This window comes from Embiotoca jacksoni, unplaced genomic scaffold (assembly GCF_022577435.1).
Source record: "Embiotoca jacksoni isolate LCO1_2020_lvr unplaced genomic scaffold, fEmbJac1.0.p SCAF_12, whole genome shotgun sequence".
Taxonomy (NCBI): Eukaryota; Metazoa; Chordata; class Actinopteri; family Embiotocidae; genus Embiotoca; species Embiotoca jacksoni.
In genome coordinates this window covers 14,140,344-14,156,718 of record NW_027185252.1, presented here as the reverse complement: position 1 = coordinate 14,156,718, position 16,375 = coordinate 14,140,344, and the positions used below count along the sequence as shown (strand labels likewise).

Here is a 16,375-nt window from a genome sequence, read left to right as displayed (position 1 = left end):
CTGTGGAATAAAAAAAAAAATCCATAAAGCCTCCTTCAACAAAATCATACTCTATATTAAAATAATATAAAATAAAATACACAGGATGAATTTTGAGTTTTTTCCTGCTGTCTTTTTTCTTTTCTTTTTTTTTTTTTTAAATCAGATAGCACAGCGCTTCTGCTGCTGGCAGCGGGAGTTGGCAGGAACGGCTCAAAGCCTGTGAAAGTCAAATGCTGTCTCTTTCAGTTTGAGAACAATTTTTGAAAATGTGAGCTAAAATGCTCGATGCCTCAAGCATGCTGTACTCCAATTTTCATCTACAGTGCCATGCAGCAGTTCCTACTGAATAATACAGTGGGAACTATTTATTCAGCTCTAATGTCTAAAATATGAGTCGGATGCAGCGTTTGCTGAATTAACATACAAATTGCTGATATATTATCTTATGGAATTTTCTAAATCTAGCAAGACAGTATTTTCTTGTCAAACTATTTTATATCCTGCACCGCTGACAGCCTCAGAGGCAGCGTGGTGATGTTTTACACTGATGAAATAACCAGGCAGCTTACCAGAATGTTATCACTTCTATTTAGTCACACTGTGCTGGCCACTCGTGCGTAATTGTGTACATAAGCATTTATCAAAAATCTGTGGTCCATGTTGCAGTATTAAGCAGACTCTATTGACTGTCCTATTGGCCTGATTATGATATGGTGGGCATCTAATGTTTATCAGCTTTGGGAAGTAAGAATTTGAGCTCAGCACTTTCTTCCTGGCTTTGGTCGTAACCATGCCTCCTCAAAGCCCAAAGTCAGACCCGTCCTTTGATGTATGGGTGGAGGCGTTTTGTTCAAAGGGATAACCTTTTCTGGGCACTTCTTTTGAAATGATAATTCACCGGCTTGCTGCAGGCGGAGCCGGAGCTCTCTCGGCAGAGAGGTCAATCAAAGTCAAATGGAGGGGCCGCTCACAGCTTCACCTGAGTAGCCGGTGCCACAGCCTATCAGCCGCTGTCAGGCATGCCACCAACCTAATCTTTACTTTTGGTGAGAGGAGAGGACAAGAGGGATGTACAGTGACAAGCAGGTCTAAAGCAGCAGAACGTGAGTCGAGGAGCTGTGCTGTCATGGTCGTGAAGGATCCAGGGATGTTTATGTGTGGTTGAGTATTTACACAGCCTTGACTGTAGATGTCAGGCCCAGGCTGAGGTTTTCCTCTGCTTTTCCAAGCTGCAGGCTCTGTGTACCAGTGGTGAGGGGGGACGCAGCTGCGTGTAATTACGTCAGTAATAAAGCATGGATATGGTCCACCTGCCGCAGAATGAACCCTCTATCCAATCCAGCGCTTCTGACAACAAAGGAGACGAGTGCTCGCTGATTATGGCTCTGATGATGCAGCTAGAAGGTTGTGTTTTATGGGGGATATTTCTGGCTCAGGAATAACTCGCTGGAATTATTCAATCTGTCCTGAACAATGACATGGACTATCAGTGTATGATCACAGACACAACACTCATATGTCACATGCAGTATGTTATGTCAGAGATGAATGAATCATAAACAAAACAAACATACCTTTGCTGTGAGTGTATGATGTATGCAGTTCATTATGACAGCCACTGTGATGGATTGGTGACCTGCCAGATTCCCTTTCATCCAGTCGATGCTATTGTTCACTAACTACAACCTGGAACACAGGCAAATGAAATGAATGGAAGAGTTGTTTCAGCTGATAATCATAACGTATATCAGTCTCCTGTCATTGTTGTCCATCTGGATGTAACCATTAAGGATGGGACATCAGCCGGTGCCGCGGTAACGAGGCAGCACAGGACACACAGACACAGATCTCCCTTGGGTTTGGGCTCCAGCTGGAGCAGACATGCTAGGGCAACCTGTCCCTATTATTGTTTGTGACAGAATCAAGAAGGAAATGCAAGTAGCAAAAGTGCGTGTTTGGAGTCTGCACGTCAGATTCTGCTGGCAGTGCCCCCGATGTAATTATGAGCATGGGTGGCCAGCTATGACAGCTCATCTGTTAGCCAGCCAGGAGGAGTCTGGGGCACCTGGTGAGCCCTGCGCCAGAATGACGAGCCACAGATACACACAAATTAAAAATCACGTGCAGATTTTCATGAAACAAGAGATGTGATGAAAGGACCATTTCACATTGTTTCATGCTGCTCATTAACACGGTGGTACATACAGTACATCTGCTGCAAACTGACAGAGCTGGCCACGCCCATATCTGCTTTCTCTGCATTTCATGTCATGCTAATGAGTTACAAATGCTTAGGTTGAACCATTTCAATCATTTTAATTAGTCTCATTTTATCATCGTATATTCAGAGCTCATTTACAGCTAACAGCCATAGGTTTTGACTTGATTAGTCCAGCTGAAGATCTGCAGAGGATTTAAATGAAATAACTGAGATGGGATCGTTAACCTGCATCATTAAATATTTCACAGAACAGCATTACTGTTGACAAATACTCTCTGCACTGTGAATTCATGTCTTTTATGGTTTACTAGAAAATACAATGTGTCCTCACGGCACTGTTGAACCTCAGATAAGAGTCTCAACTTCTTCTGTAGTTTTCACATATTCCCCATAAGTCGTCAAGAATGAAATAATGAATTGGAAATAATCAAAATATCACTTAGATTTCTTATTAATTGAAGCAGTGCTTAAGTTCTTTTGAAAATCATGTCAATAAGCTGATGCACAATCTCTAAATAATGCTGTTTTTACATTTTTATGTAAAATGTTTGAAGAAAATTCACTGTTTCTGTCAAACACCTTTGAGTCCATTGAACTCTTTGCTTTCACGTACTTGGCTTGATTCCAGAGCAGCAGTTCAAGCCAACTCCACAGTCTCACACCTTATTGTGCAGAACACGTTTCTGTCAATACGACCGTCCCTCCGATATGGAACCAGGGGACCTAATCATTTTGAGCTCACCCTTTGACAAAGCCACTCCAATCAGGGATGAGTAATGACTGGGCAGGTTAGCATGCAGTGATCCCAGCTTTCTAATTAGTCTTCCATTAACTTTTTCAACCTTGGTGACTGCGGGATGCACACTTAACACACACACATACACATATACACTTCGCAGCCTCAGATCAAAGTATTGGGCCTCCTCTCCAAAATTGAAAATCTAATATGAAGTATTTAGTAACATTTTCTTCACTGAAGAGCTCATTTGAATCATCAAAATGTTTACCCTCATTGGCCAGAAGAGTATTTTTTTTGTTTTACTTGTGGTACCAATTTATACCTTCCAAAGTAATAACAGTCATATCGTACTACTCCACTCTGTGCATCATCTTGTCTCATGTTTTGTTTGTAAATCCTACAAAAAGACATCAATATACAGCAAGTATGAGTCATCACTAGTCCATGTGATATTACTAGTGCGAGTGTATATGATTAAAAATGTCTGGTGCATGTGATCTTGGTTCAGATTAGTATTCAGGAAAATGATCTTGTGATTTTCATGGATTCTGCTCATATAATTCTATAGTGCAGTAACTGGTCTCTGGTTGACTTTGAAAGACTTGTGTTTTTTAAGTACAGACTGGTGGAATTTACTTTTACAAAGAGAAAGTCACCGATCGCCTTCTTTGTTGTGTTTGATTCTTTTTACATTCTTGGCCAACAGTGTTTGTTTATATCCAGACAGAATGTCAATGTTCTCCACTGGCATTTCAGGTTTCATTGGGCATCCTGGTCTGGGTGATATCTGTCAAAGACCATATAATGTATTTTTGATCTGCGTAATAAAAGAAGCAGCCTGGTCCTTTTGGAGAATGTGGACAAGTTGTAACAGAAACTAGACAAAGAGACTGACAGAAAAGGAAGGAAAACCACAGAGAGTATACATGACATGGATACGAAAACGTCAGTTAACTCAGGGCAATATTTCCCCTTACTTTATCACAACAAATACAGCATAGGAGAAATGTAATCAGTGATATCTGTGTGTGCGCAAATGTGCACACACCAGCCTTTTTGTGCCGTGCAAAGCATGAATCCATGATTCATCCTGTTTCACAGTGGGCGGTCAGTTTTAGAATGAAGCATCACAAAAGAGTGATGGAAATTCCCGGGGAGCTTCTGTCCTGTGGCCTTCCAGCACCCAGTGGTATGCACTATCTTGGCGTATTATCACTTTTTCTGTTTGTCAGCGAGCCCACGACTTCAAAGCAGACTTAAAGCTTTCTTTCATTTTCTGTCGGGGTTGAAGGGTTGTGAGAGTGAGTCTACATTTCATGAGCAAAGCCCCTTCCCCCCGAGACATCCAGCAAAATAAAATGTTACCATCCTGGATGCAGCTCCTAACATTTACTCCAAAGCACTGATCATAAACTATTAATAGATGTCTGTGTGTATGAGCACCAGAAGGGTGCCTCTTTGAATCAGATCATCGTGTTGGGGAGGGCCAGGAACAGGGCTGAAGCTGGTGAGCTTATTTTATTCCTCCAGAACATCACTATCCTGCAGGAAGGAGGATAGTGAGCGGATAGCTACCATTAAAGCGGTTGTGTAAAATTGCCATTATTCAGTCAAGCGATTATCTGCTGCTGTGGTGTGTAAAGCATCTCTGTGACTGTGACTGATGTCTGCATATCTAAAACTCTGAAGGGTGAAACTGATTGAGGTTACCTCTTTCTCTGCAATCTTACAAAAGATCCAAGTATGACTCTTTTTAGATACAATCTCACAGTATGGATAGTGTGCAGGGCGAGTGGATAACTTTGTTAGAGCTATTTAAACCAGAACTGGTCCTTTTTTGTATAGTGAGCGACAGACAAGGAAAAACCTTGCACAGTTAAAACAACAACAGCATCATGGATATTTATCTTTTGCCAAATTTGTGACACATGTGTTCATCTTTTACATGCTTGATTTTTTTTCATAAGCCCATGAAATCAGAGACTCTGATGGTCTCCAACTTTTTCTTTTGAGCATGATGGTCAAAGTAATTAAAGTATTCAATTTAGAAAGCAAATGATTTTTATTTTCCAAGAGAGCAAAAAACAAAATGCTTATCAAATTTAGACTGAGCCAACAAATAGAGGAAAAATAACTCTAATATGCTAGAGGTTAATTAACATGTAATAATTTGTCATTTTGAACTGCTTGTCATGTATGACATCTAGGAGCTGGCGAGCTCATTCAAATATTTGTCTTGTCTTACGCTACCGTTTGTTCAGTTCATCAAACAGAGGAACCTCTCTGCTTTCTAATCCACGGCCTCTGCAATGCTAGTGGGTGGTGAAACAAAATACCTCTGAAATTACTCTCTTTAGCAACATCTTATGGCAGGCTTTTAAGTGCTGCATTAAGAATAAACTTCAAACTCTGTGGTTGATGTTTGACACATTAAGAGCTGTCCCCAAAAATATAACGCCAACTCTGCAACAGTTTTTTAGTGTGAAGCAACAGCTTTCAAATAATGCACCAATGGTTTCTCTGGTTTGAGGAATAGAAACAGGTCATCCCAAGTGTTACCTCACTTGTTTGTTAGATTTCAAGCTTTCTAATCAGAGGTGTGACTGGCATTAGTCATCAATGCACACTGAGCTATTTTAGGTTATGTTGTGCAAAAAGCCTCTGAAATAGCATTATATATGATTTCACCTTTATTGAATTTATTGAATGAAGACCTTTTTCACACAAACAAACTGCCGAAAACAGATTTTGTACTATGTCTTACAAGACTCAATGTTGTTAGCCTCTGTCTCTGATCAACATATAACATGTTACAGTTGTTTAGTGTTGCCTATATTGACAGTGTGAAACTTGTCATTGACTTAACGTACTGTTCATAGCTGCACAGCAACAAAATTAGAGATCCAGCGTTTAAAAAAAAAGGCACTAGGTGAGTGGTAACCTCAATCAGATATCAAATCAGTTAATAACTGTCTGACTTCAAAAACAGTGACTTACAGTGCTGTGCAAAAGTTTTAGGCACTCCAGACTCTCATCCATAATGTATCATCAGGGAGATGTCTGATCCCAAATTCATTCTGCTGCACTATAACAACCCCAACCATACAGCCAGAGTCATAAAGAAATATATTTAATGACAAGAAGAACAAGGAGTCTGTAACAGATGGTGTGTCCCTGACGTGAACTTTGTGATGTCAGTTTGGGATTACATAAGAGACAGCAGCAACTAAAATGGACTAAATCCACAGAATAGCTGTGGGAAGTTCTCCAACATGCTCTGAACAACCTACCGAACACATAACTATGCAGTATAGTGGGAGAACTAGGGCTGTTTTAAAGTGGTTACATTTGATTATTTTTCCCTATCTGTTTACATTTACGATCAAGTTCTTTGGCAAATGAAACAATTTCTGCCATTTTGTTTAGAAAGCATTCTGACTGCTGTATTTTGTTTCTCTTGCATGATTGTTTTTTGTGTCATTGAAACAGCAAATAAGTTCATTTCTTATTTTGTATTAAAGGTTTTCAGTTTCACAAATTCTCCTTTCATGGCATTTGTTTTAGGTTTCAGTATCAGTTTAGTCATTCTGTGCCATTTTTCTTTTCAGCAATTAATTAAGGCTTTATATTCCTTAGTTGTCAAGTCAAAATAATTAATTTGCCATTTCCTCTTGTAATATTCAAGTTCACCATTGCTTATCTTCAGTGTTGCAATTTCATGTCCTTTCACTTTGTGAAACACAGAGGTGTATGTGCTAACCAATGCACCCACTCAATAATGATCATTCTGATGCAATGTGCTGTAATATTTTCTGGAAAGCCTCTCTATTGTGAGGTCTTTGTTAGGAGGGGAACTATTTAGAATTCTGAATGGTCATGAATGTGTCCTGCCAGTGCAAACTACCATCACCAGATCTAAATCTGCCCAGTTAGTTTTTACGCCATGTAATTCACAACAAAGACCTTTTTGCTCACTAATTGCTCTCCCATCTGTTTCTCTTCCTGTGCAGATCACACGGGTCATTTTCTGTGTCTTCCTCGAGACTGATTTTGCCATCTACAAGAAGAAAATGTCTGTCATTTTCCAAGGTATGTGCTTTTACTTCCAATTGACTGGACTGTGAATCATTCATACTATTCATTACATTTCTTCTCTTTCCCATTTGAGTTGAACTAGTGAAGGGACTGATAAAAGATTAACACACTGACTCTCTCCGAGGCCTCCTTTCCAAGATTTGGATAATATTTAATGTCACCACCCACCTGACTGACCATCTGTGTGGAGCTAGACTGCTTTTCAACCTTGAAAAGCTATGAAAATGTATCCCCAGAAAAACATCTGCAGCAGGAGATATCTTGTTCCTGGAAGCAGTGGTGTAAGGACCTGTCAGGCTAGGGTAACACCTTCAAATGTAAACAAATTTAATGCACCCGCACAGCCATTGGGGAGATTAACAGTGAGAATTTATGCTGACAGTTGGTAAAACAAGTGTCAGGTCCTCTACATGTTGCCGTAATAGGATTGGAAAAGTTAGGCTTCTTGTTAGTGAATCAGAAAGCTGATTTCTCACATAATTGTTGATATTCAGATGAGACTTTAATGTCAGACTTGAATGACTGGTCCACATCAGTGAATGCCTCCTGCAACAAAATGCAGGGACATATAGCAACCACTGATCGTCCTTGGTTGCTGCTCCTCAATTCTGTGCGTGAAATAAACAAACATCCATTATCTTCTACCCCCACTCTCTCTTCTGTCCCTTTTTCAATTCCCTCACCCTTTTCAGGCCATCATCTTTTTTTGCGGGGAACAGGAGCAGTCACCAGCTCTGATGGGGGCTCCACAGAGGATTGAGTTGTATAGCTGGGGAGCTGAAAGAGGTTGGCTGGCTTCACCAGCCCAGCATTACCTCCCATTTACCTCACTTTTCCCTCCTCACCTCCCCAACGGAATACCGGCTCTCAGGCCTTCATCTATCTGCTCCCAGATGGAGAGTGTTTTGTTCTCCCTGCACTCCCGTCATCTCTCCCGCTCCCCGCCCAGGCTCTTCCCTGAAAGATTACATTCTGAGGAGAGACCTTAATTATGCCGCCTGCCCCCATGCACCCAGCACCCGTCTCATCATATTAGTGCTTTGAGATGAGAATCTGGAGCTGTTGTTCTCCAGTTATCACTCTCACCATTTAAAAGTGCTGTCAGTGGAAAAATGCCTTGTATCTCTTCATGACTGGGAACAGAGAAGAGACAAAATGACAGGCGTGTGTGTGTGTGTGTGTGTGTGTGTGTGTGTGTGTGTGTGTGTGTGTGTGTGTGTGTGTGTGTGTGTGTGTGTGTGTGTGTGTGTGTGCATGTGTGTCTCACTAAGAGCAATCAAAAACGTTTTGAGAGTTACATTGTCAGAAGATAATTCTTTAAAAACTATTGTTTACCAAGATACTGCTAATGAGGGAGGCAGAGGTCAGTCTCTGATTAAATTTGGGGTCGTTCCAGGAGGCTGCCACGGCCCACACCGTGCTGCAAGTGCCTTTCTCATCAGTGTCTCGCCTGTCACATGTCCTTCGACCTCTGGGGTCACAGGGCCACTGCTCTGTGTATATGTGTGAGGTCTATAATTCCCTAAGAGACCAAGTGGCCATAATAAGTATGACATTCCCACCCAGGGTCATTGTCTGGAGTGAGGCAGCCACCTTTACACCACACTCACCTACAGCTGCTATCATCTTTCGCCTCACGTGCGAGCGCAAAGCATTTACCATCTTCTCTAGGAAGAAAAAATCTCTTTCAACTCGTTCCATAAGGAAGAACTGAAAGATAACGTAGTTACTTCTGCTGTGGACTAGACACTCAGTGACGGGAGTGAATTCATATGTTTCATCCCGCCAGGCTGCACTACGCAGATGAGTTTCAGCAGTAGCTGAAAGGTGTGCTTTAAAGAAAGAAATAATGATTGGTATGATTGCACCATGTAGGTAATGCGTAACCCCGTAGTGTGAAAAGACTTGCATTTAGACCGTGCAGAATGGCAGTAGTGAATCACAGGCTGTGAATTAGCTCTGCAGGTGTGCTCGAGCACTTTCACAACATCTCATCATCCTCACTGCCAGACACAGATAGTCAGGCAGATCTTTCGGCCACACTTAATGCATCACACAGCGGCTTGAGACCGCTCATTCTCACCTATACCTCTCCTTGTTCCCATGCCATACGCCCATTACCTCCTTCCTCCACCTTCTATCGTTCTTTCTCATTACATCAAGGAGGAGTTTCTCCATCGCCTGCGCTATTAGCAGGTGTTATAGAGCTGTTGTGAATAACGGCCTTGATCTTTCTGTAATTTGTATCTGTGCGTGTAGTCGTTTGGAAGTCAAAAGCCTCCCTCTGACGTCAGTTTGAAGAATGTCTCGAGCCGAGAGTCGGTACAATAGATTTTTTTTTTATTGAAGTCTTACTATTCTCATTTTTCATCGTATAGCTGCTTTTCTCATATTCAAACAATCTGTCAAGTGACAATGACTGGAGCAGAAATGTGTAAACAGGACATTTGCATACAGGAAATTGCTTTATTACAATGTGCATTTCCACAAGCTGTCACGATGAGAGAGCCAAAATACGGTTACTTCTCTGCAGATGGAGGAAACTGAAAAATAGCCTGTGCTGACAAGAATACTCTCTCTCACACACACACACACACACACACACACACACACACACACACACACACACACACACACACACCCCTGTATAGTGGCACAGCAGCCATGGCATACATACATATAAAAGAGGAAGTGGAACCGTGTCAAGTATTGACAAACAATGACATCATAGTGAATGACTGGAGCTGGAATGTGTCCTGTGTTCGAGCAGACTCACCGATGGAGCGGTTGTTTGATGAGTAATGATGGAAATCTCACAAAGAGACAAAAGTCTTTTATGTAGCACCAGCTCGAGGAGCACTTCATACATTTAGAGTCATATTTTTTGTCAAAGAGACCTCTCAAACACACAAACCCTGAAATATGCAAATACACAAACAAGCTAATGCACACAGCTGAGATTTTGCCTCTGTAGCACCATTCTCCATCCATTACCCACCTTGGCAACTGAGCTCATAACCAGTGATATAATGACCTATTCATTACTTGAAAAGCCCCACAATGTACACATCCCAAAGGTGCTGACAGTCCTGCTATCTGGTTAAGAGGACCAACAGTGTTTGTGTAATTTGAAGGAACACGCACGAAAAAAAGAACAAAATATCAAGGAATAACTACAGTTGTAATTTTTAGAAGAATATAATATAATTTATTACCAATAATTGATTATAATAAAGAGCACAATCAATGTGATTAATCATATGACATGATTCTATTGCATATTCTGATTGTAATGTTTGACCACATGCTTGCCTTGCCTCGAGTTATTTGCGAGCATGGAAGCAGTCAGGCAGCTGCGGTTGTAGAGAGTAAAAGCATGTTGAAATTGATTCTGGGTACACTCCTCCACTAATATGATCCGGGTGGCTGCCCACAAGCTGGGCTCCATCTCTTCTTCTCCTCAATCAGCCACGGTGCTGACAATATTAACACAGCCCACAGATCTGCAGAGGCTGCTGCATTCTCTCCAACTGTTTCACCCACTTTCCAATTGACATTTATTTACATGGTTCTTAATACTCTCCATACTCCGATCCTCCTATCCCCCAAATGTCCAGAGTAAAAGCACGTCCCTCCCTCACCCCACTGCTTTGGAAGAAGTAAAGCTGCGGTATGTGCAGGCTTTTATTACACACATGTAATTTGTTGACGGAGGATATGAACGGCTGCAGGAACCCTGTGAGGGGTGAAAATGAAGTCTGTGTTGGTTTCACAAGGCTATCCCTCAGGAGCAGGGAAATGAGGTGACCACGGTGTGTTAGCGATGTGATTGTCAGAAAGCACACAGAGTTTCTCCGTTAGCCGCGGCAGATATGAGGATTCATCTTTTGCTCATCATGTTTGAAAACGCTCATGTGTTTGCGCATAAATCAGACCTAAAGTAAATGTACAAATATATATCCTGACTATCTGCTTCTCTACATGTTTGGTATTGGCTAGACATGGTTACTTTTTTTTAACATTAAGAGGTTTAATTTACATGGGTTTAGTACAGTGCTTTAACTCTAAATGTGTCCTAACCATTTCTCCCTAAAGCTACTCCGATATGAGTAAAAATGCAACCTAAAGAAATAGTTCTTTCACTTTCTTGTCAAGAATTTAATGAAAAGGTCGATACTTCTTCCCAAGAGTTATATGAGAAGATCAATAGCCCCAATCTGTCTGTTGAAAATGAAGCTGGAGCCAGGAGACAGTTTGCTAAGCCTGGCTCTGTCAAAAGTAAAAAATAAAAAAAAAATGGCTAAAAGCATTTCTAAAGCTCACCAAGCAACATGGCAAAACAAAAATACCAAAAACTAAAGTGTAAAAACAATTTAGGTTTTTATGGGTTTTTTTTATGACTATTCCCCAGTCAGATGCAGGAACTTTCCCAGAGTCTTGTTGTGACTGTGAGGGTTAATAACACACACTCACTCACACACACACACACACACACACACACACACACACACACACTTGTCGGTTTCCCATTCTTCCTGAGAATAGTATACTTTTTTGCCTTTTATTGGCCTGGCTACTATACGCGGTCATCGTCAAATTCATTGCATGCTTAGAAATGTAATCCAAGAGACTTTGGGTTATCAAATTTATATTCATATGGCTCACGATCTACCAGTTGGAGACCCCTGCTCTAGAGGGAGCTAGGGTTGTTATTTGCCTTTTTCCAGTTTTTATACTAAGCTAACTCCTGGCTCTAGTTTGATATTTATCACAAAGCAGGAACAATTAATGGTATCATATATTATTATTCTAGACTTTGTGATATACGTTTCCTGTGTCGACAATAGTGTTGCGCTGTGGTAATAATGGTGTGCTATGAGTCGCTGAGACACCCTGTGTTTCCATTTTTGCACTGTCGTTATACTGTATCAGTGGGCCTTCCTTTGTTTCCCCAAGCAGGGTTAGATTAATGCACTGTACCCTTTTATTCAGTGTTATACAAAAGAAAAGCCTGTCGCTGGATCCACAGGGAGCTCTGATGGTTACACTTTTACAGAACAGATGACAACAGCCTTACATCAAAGCTAAAGCTTTCTTTTGCTTGTTAACCACAGTGCTATCATTTCTCAGACTCATGCTCCGCCATACACACACATACCTGTACACAGTCATACATGTGCCCTCATGCATATAATCCATTCATACGAACTGTGCACATTAAAAAGAAAAAAAACAAGCACACACTTACTGTATATATAGTGGCATGACTCAAAGCATCTTGAAGCATGCTGAGCTGTGCAAGATCTGAGTGTGTGTGATTGTGTGATTGGATGTGGGATCCAGGAGCCGTGAGCAGCCATCCACAGTTCCTCCTCTCCCCGTCTTCCACTCTGCAGTTCCTCCTGAAGCAGCATCCAAAGCCGCCTTCTCATCTCCCACTGTGCAACTCAACTCATCCACCCAGAAACACCTTCAGTTCACTCAGTCTGTCTCACACAATAGACTCTGAGAGAAAATCAAAGCGATTTTTTTTTTTTAAGGGGCAGTTGTCCATGCCAGCGTGCAGTCCTTGTAATTTGTGGAAATGGGAGGTTTTGTGTCATTTACGCTGAGCCTGCCGGTGTATAGATTTAATTGAAAAAGAATGTCTCATGAATGTGACCCCTCCTGCTTCCTCTTGCTCCTTCCCAAAACACGCATACTCAGTCATTTGGTGTAATAACTCACTAGATCCAAGGTCGTCTGGTGGGGGAACTAAGGGAGGTTGTAGAGGGTTGTTGGTAAAATTCCGAAGCACGGCAGCTTCTGTACCGAGAAAGAAGGAGGAGGTTTCAACAACAAGCCTTTGGACATGTGAATGTGATCATATTTGAGTCACGGTCTATGGAAACGGGGCAGGTTCTCGTTTGATTGTTTGGTCTCGGCAGACACCGAGTACACAGCATTATGGAATCAAAATACTCTGCTCTAACATTATAATCAAGTCGTGATGACTCGTTGTATTGAACATTATAAGACAGCATGATTTGACACACTGTCGTTTCCCCCTTCTGCCAGACTATGACATGGAGGTTACAGAGGACACACAGAAGGAAGGTGAGTGACAGAATATTTCATGGTTGCCTTTTCACCCTAACACCTCCATTAAAGCACACAGAGGGTGAGTGAGTGGCATAGCTTCAGCTCATGACAGTGATTTGCTGGGTTTTATGCGGCAGATGAAATTGAATGTTTATTCATTTGGTGACAAGTTGAATCCCAGGCCTGACTCATCTCTGTTAAAAATACTTCATGTCAGGTACATTACATTACAAGAGCTTTTATCCACAGCTAATTCCCAACGTCATTCTCTTCATCCGGCTTACGGGCACAATGCCTTCAGACCACCTAAAGCATGTGACAAAAAAACAGCCGAGCAACATCCCTCCGCAGTGTGCGCCAGGCGATAGCACAAACACAACTGTCAGCGCATAATGCTTTTATCACCACACCATCTTGGCACCCGGCCTGAAACTCCCAGATACTGCTTATCAGGATAAACTATTGACATTTGTCTGTACACTGATGTCCTGAATAAGCAATGGCACGAGCAGAAAGTCGCACAGAAGTGTGTATATTGTTTGAATAGCAGCAACAATAGGTCCAACCGAGTTTAGCAGCAGTTTTGTTTTCTCACTGGCAGACCAAAAACGTCATTTTCATAAAATATGTAATAACATGCACTGCTTGTAGCAGTTTTCTCCAAAGTATAGTGGTCTTAGAAAACATCTGATGAACGTTTTTTTTTCCAGGATTACATCGGGATTCACAGTGAAAGTTTTTACATCTGACTCCCGGGTCCCTTGAAAACATCTTAGTACATGTGCAACCAACTAAGCAGAGAACACTGTTAGTTTTACTGTCTGTTGAAGGAAGTGTTCAGATTACCGTAGATGTAGAACCCAGGGTGCTATCAAAATGTTTTTCCTCCCAAAGTCACCCTCATGATTTGTCAATTACACGCATCTGTGTTTTCAATGAGATTCCATTTTGGGCGAACATAAAAGGGTTGTTTTATAAGTGCACTGTAAAATGTGATATTCCAGAGTGAAACAATGTGCACGTAATGGCCAAGTCATAAAGACTTGGCTGAGAGGAGCTACATCTGAGAGTTTGTCCTGACCAACTGCATTGTTTTCTATTGTGTTCCTCACCAGTTATTTTATACTGCATACCGTATAATAACATAGCATCAGACCATATCGGGCCAACTGAAACAACCCCCGATAATTTCTAGCTCTGTTGTATCGCCATGCCAGCCCTGCCCTGTTTGGCCTTGTTTGATGGCTCCTGCGCCTGTGCCAACAACTGGCCTTTTATTCTGCTCCACCGGCCAGAGTTTGAATCAGTCGGCCTGGAAGCCATTCAAAGGTTCGAATGACTGCCATTCTCACATGGAATGGTGCTTTTGTCCCAGACTGAGGTCTGAAGTTGGTCTCAAAGCCTTATATTTCTCCCCTTCTGTCCCGCTGGAGTCATTTTTTTTCCAGGCAGGTATAAAACAAAACAGGGTGAGAGCCATTGAGTTCTCTCAAGCTTTTGTAGCGTTGTCCGCCGAGACAGAGGGTTAGAACAATCACTGCTGCAATGAGTTTGTAAAAAGTCATCTTCACACACTCTAACTCAAGTTACAGTTAATTTTTACAAGATGGCATTCCCTTTGCATCCTGACGGTGTTTGGGGATAGGGATGCATCAGTCCCACGTCAACGACTCACCATTTATTTTTGTTTTTTCACAGATAACACACCACCATCCACGACAGCCACAACCAAGGAGGAAAGTGAGGACAGCAACATAGGTATGCTTATTTCTGGCTGCTTGTGTCTGCAGGCATGTGTGTTTGTTTTACATTCTAATTTCATTAATGATGGCTGCTTCTTTTGAACACACCAAGTAACATTACTGGTGGAGGAAAACGTTGCACTTTGATCTCTGTTTACAGAAAAAATGGTTTTGTGTGTGAAGTGAAAGAGTGTGTTCTTGGTCAGTAATCTCTTGCTCTGTGATGCCAAATTCCTCTTTGGGGAAATGAATACAAGATGAAGCTTGGTCTTTTTTAAAAGAATGTTTTCTTAGAGGCAAACTTGTTTAAGAAGCCATTATCTGGCTATTCTGCAGTTTCAGCCCCTTTGGATGTGTAATATTGAAACAATTATAGGCTTCTCCGATACGATGGACCAAAGATAATTAGATTCTTACACTGGAGGGTGTTAGTAGGCAATTAAAATCGTACACCATCCATTTGTCTTCAAGCCTTAAGGTTGTAGGGAATTTTTGAAGATAGCAGTCATGGTTGTTTTCTTTAGGGAAATGGTTCCTCTCACTGATTGCGAGCGGCTGGACTAGATAGTGCAGTCACTTCAAAGGCGTCAATATATTTTGTGTTGTTAAACAAAGCACAATAAGTAATTTCTCCCTGCCGATTCAACATACCTTTTCATAATCCACAGCAGCAATTCAGTGTGATTCACAAATTCAATCACCAGCATTAGAAGGGCATAAGTATTTTGTAATAATCTTTATAAATCCTAATTTATCAGGCCCCGCAGCTTAATAGTAACTAATCCATTCACAAAAGGCCTTGGCACAGCTTTCTAGCATGGGAACAGTCAGTCCTTGAGACAACCTCTCTCACAGGAAGAGAGTGAAATGATTTTGTGCTGCCGCTTGCACTGTAAAGGTTAGGTCTGGTTCGATGTAGCACATAGGATGGATTAATCATAGAAAACACTCAGATGTCAAGATAGCACAGAGCGGAGGAAAAGTGAGCCACAAAAAAACGACTGTCAGCTATGTGAGACCGACTTTGTAAGATCTTAGAGCACTTTTTAGAATAAATTACACTCTGGAGCAGAGCTAGTGAAGTGTGTCTGTCAATATGCCTCAGTGTGATGCATCACATCTATCGGACTCCTCAGGGGAACTCACTCCCGCCCCATCCTATGGGTCAGGCACGAGGGGCTTTTAGCCACAGTACTCATGAAGAGAAAACATGAAGGCACATTCTCTACTGTTCTTCCATGATAAATACACTGGTTGGTGGACTAAAGGTAATTACAGGCTTTCTCTGTCCCAAGCACAACAACTGCTACATTTACAATTGCTTTGTCACCCCACAACCAAAAACACTTCTTCAGCCTCAGTGGACTGAAAGATGAAAAGAACACAATTAACACAAACACCTGTGTTTCAGGTTAGATCAATTAGATCTAACCTGGTTACAGCTAACCATTCAAACAACACAGCAGCTTCTTTATCCTCTTCTGTACATCAGAAATCATCAAAGCATCTCTCACA

The 16,375-nt window shown here is 41.5% G+C and overlaps 1 protein-coding gene across 3 annotated transcripts in view; it reads left to right on the top strand.

The window, feature by feature from the left end:
* macrod2 (mono-ADP ribosylhydrolase 2) overlaps nucleotides 1–16,375 on the top strand; it is a 395,447-nt gene that overhangs the window by 353,490 nt on the left and 25,582 nt on the right. For all 3 annotated transcript variants that reach the window (XM_069145006.1, XM_069145005.1, XM_069145007.1), the window contains 3 exons: nucleotides 6,953–7,031; nucleotides 13,095–13,133; nucleotides 14,817–14,876. In XM_069145006.1, the coding sequence (XP_069001107.1) occupies nucleotides 6,953–7,031; nucleotides 13,095–13,133; nucleotides 14,817–14,876 (178 nt within the window). The remainder of the gene's footprint in view (nucleotides 1–6,952; nucleotides 7,032–13,094; nucleotides 13,134–14,816; nucleotides 14,877–16,375) is intronic.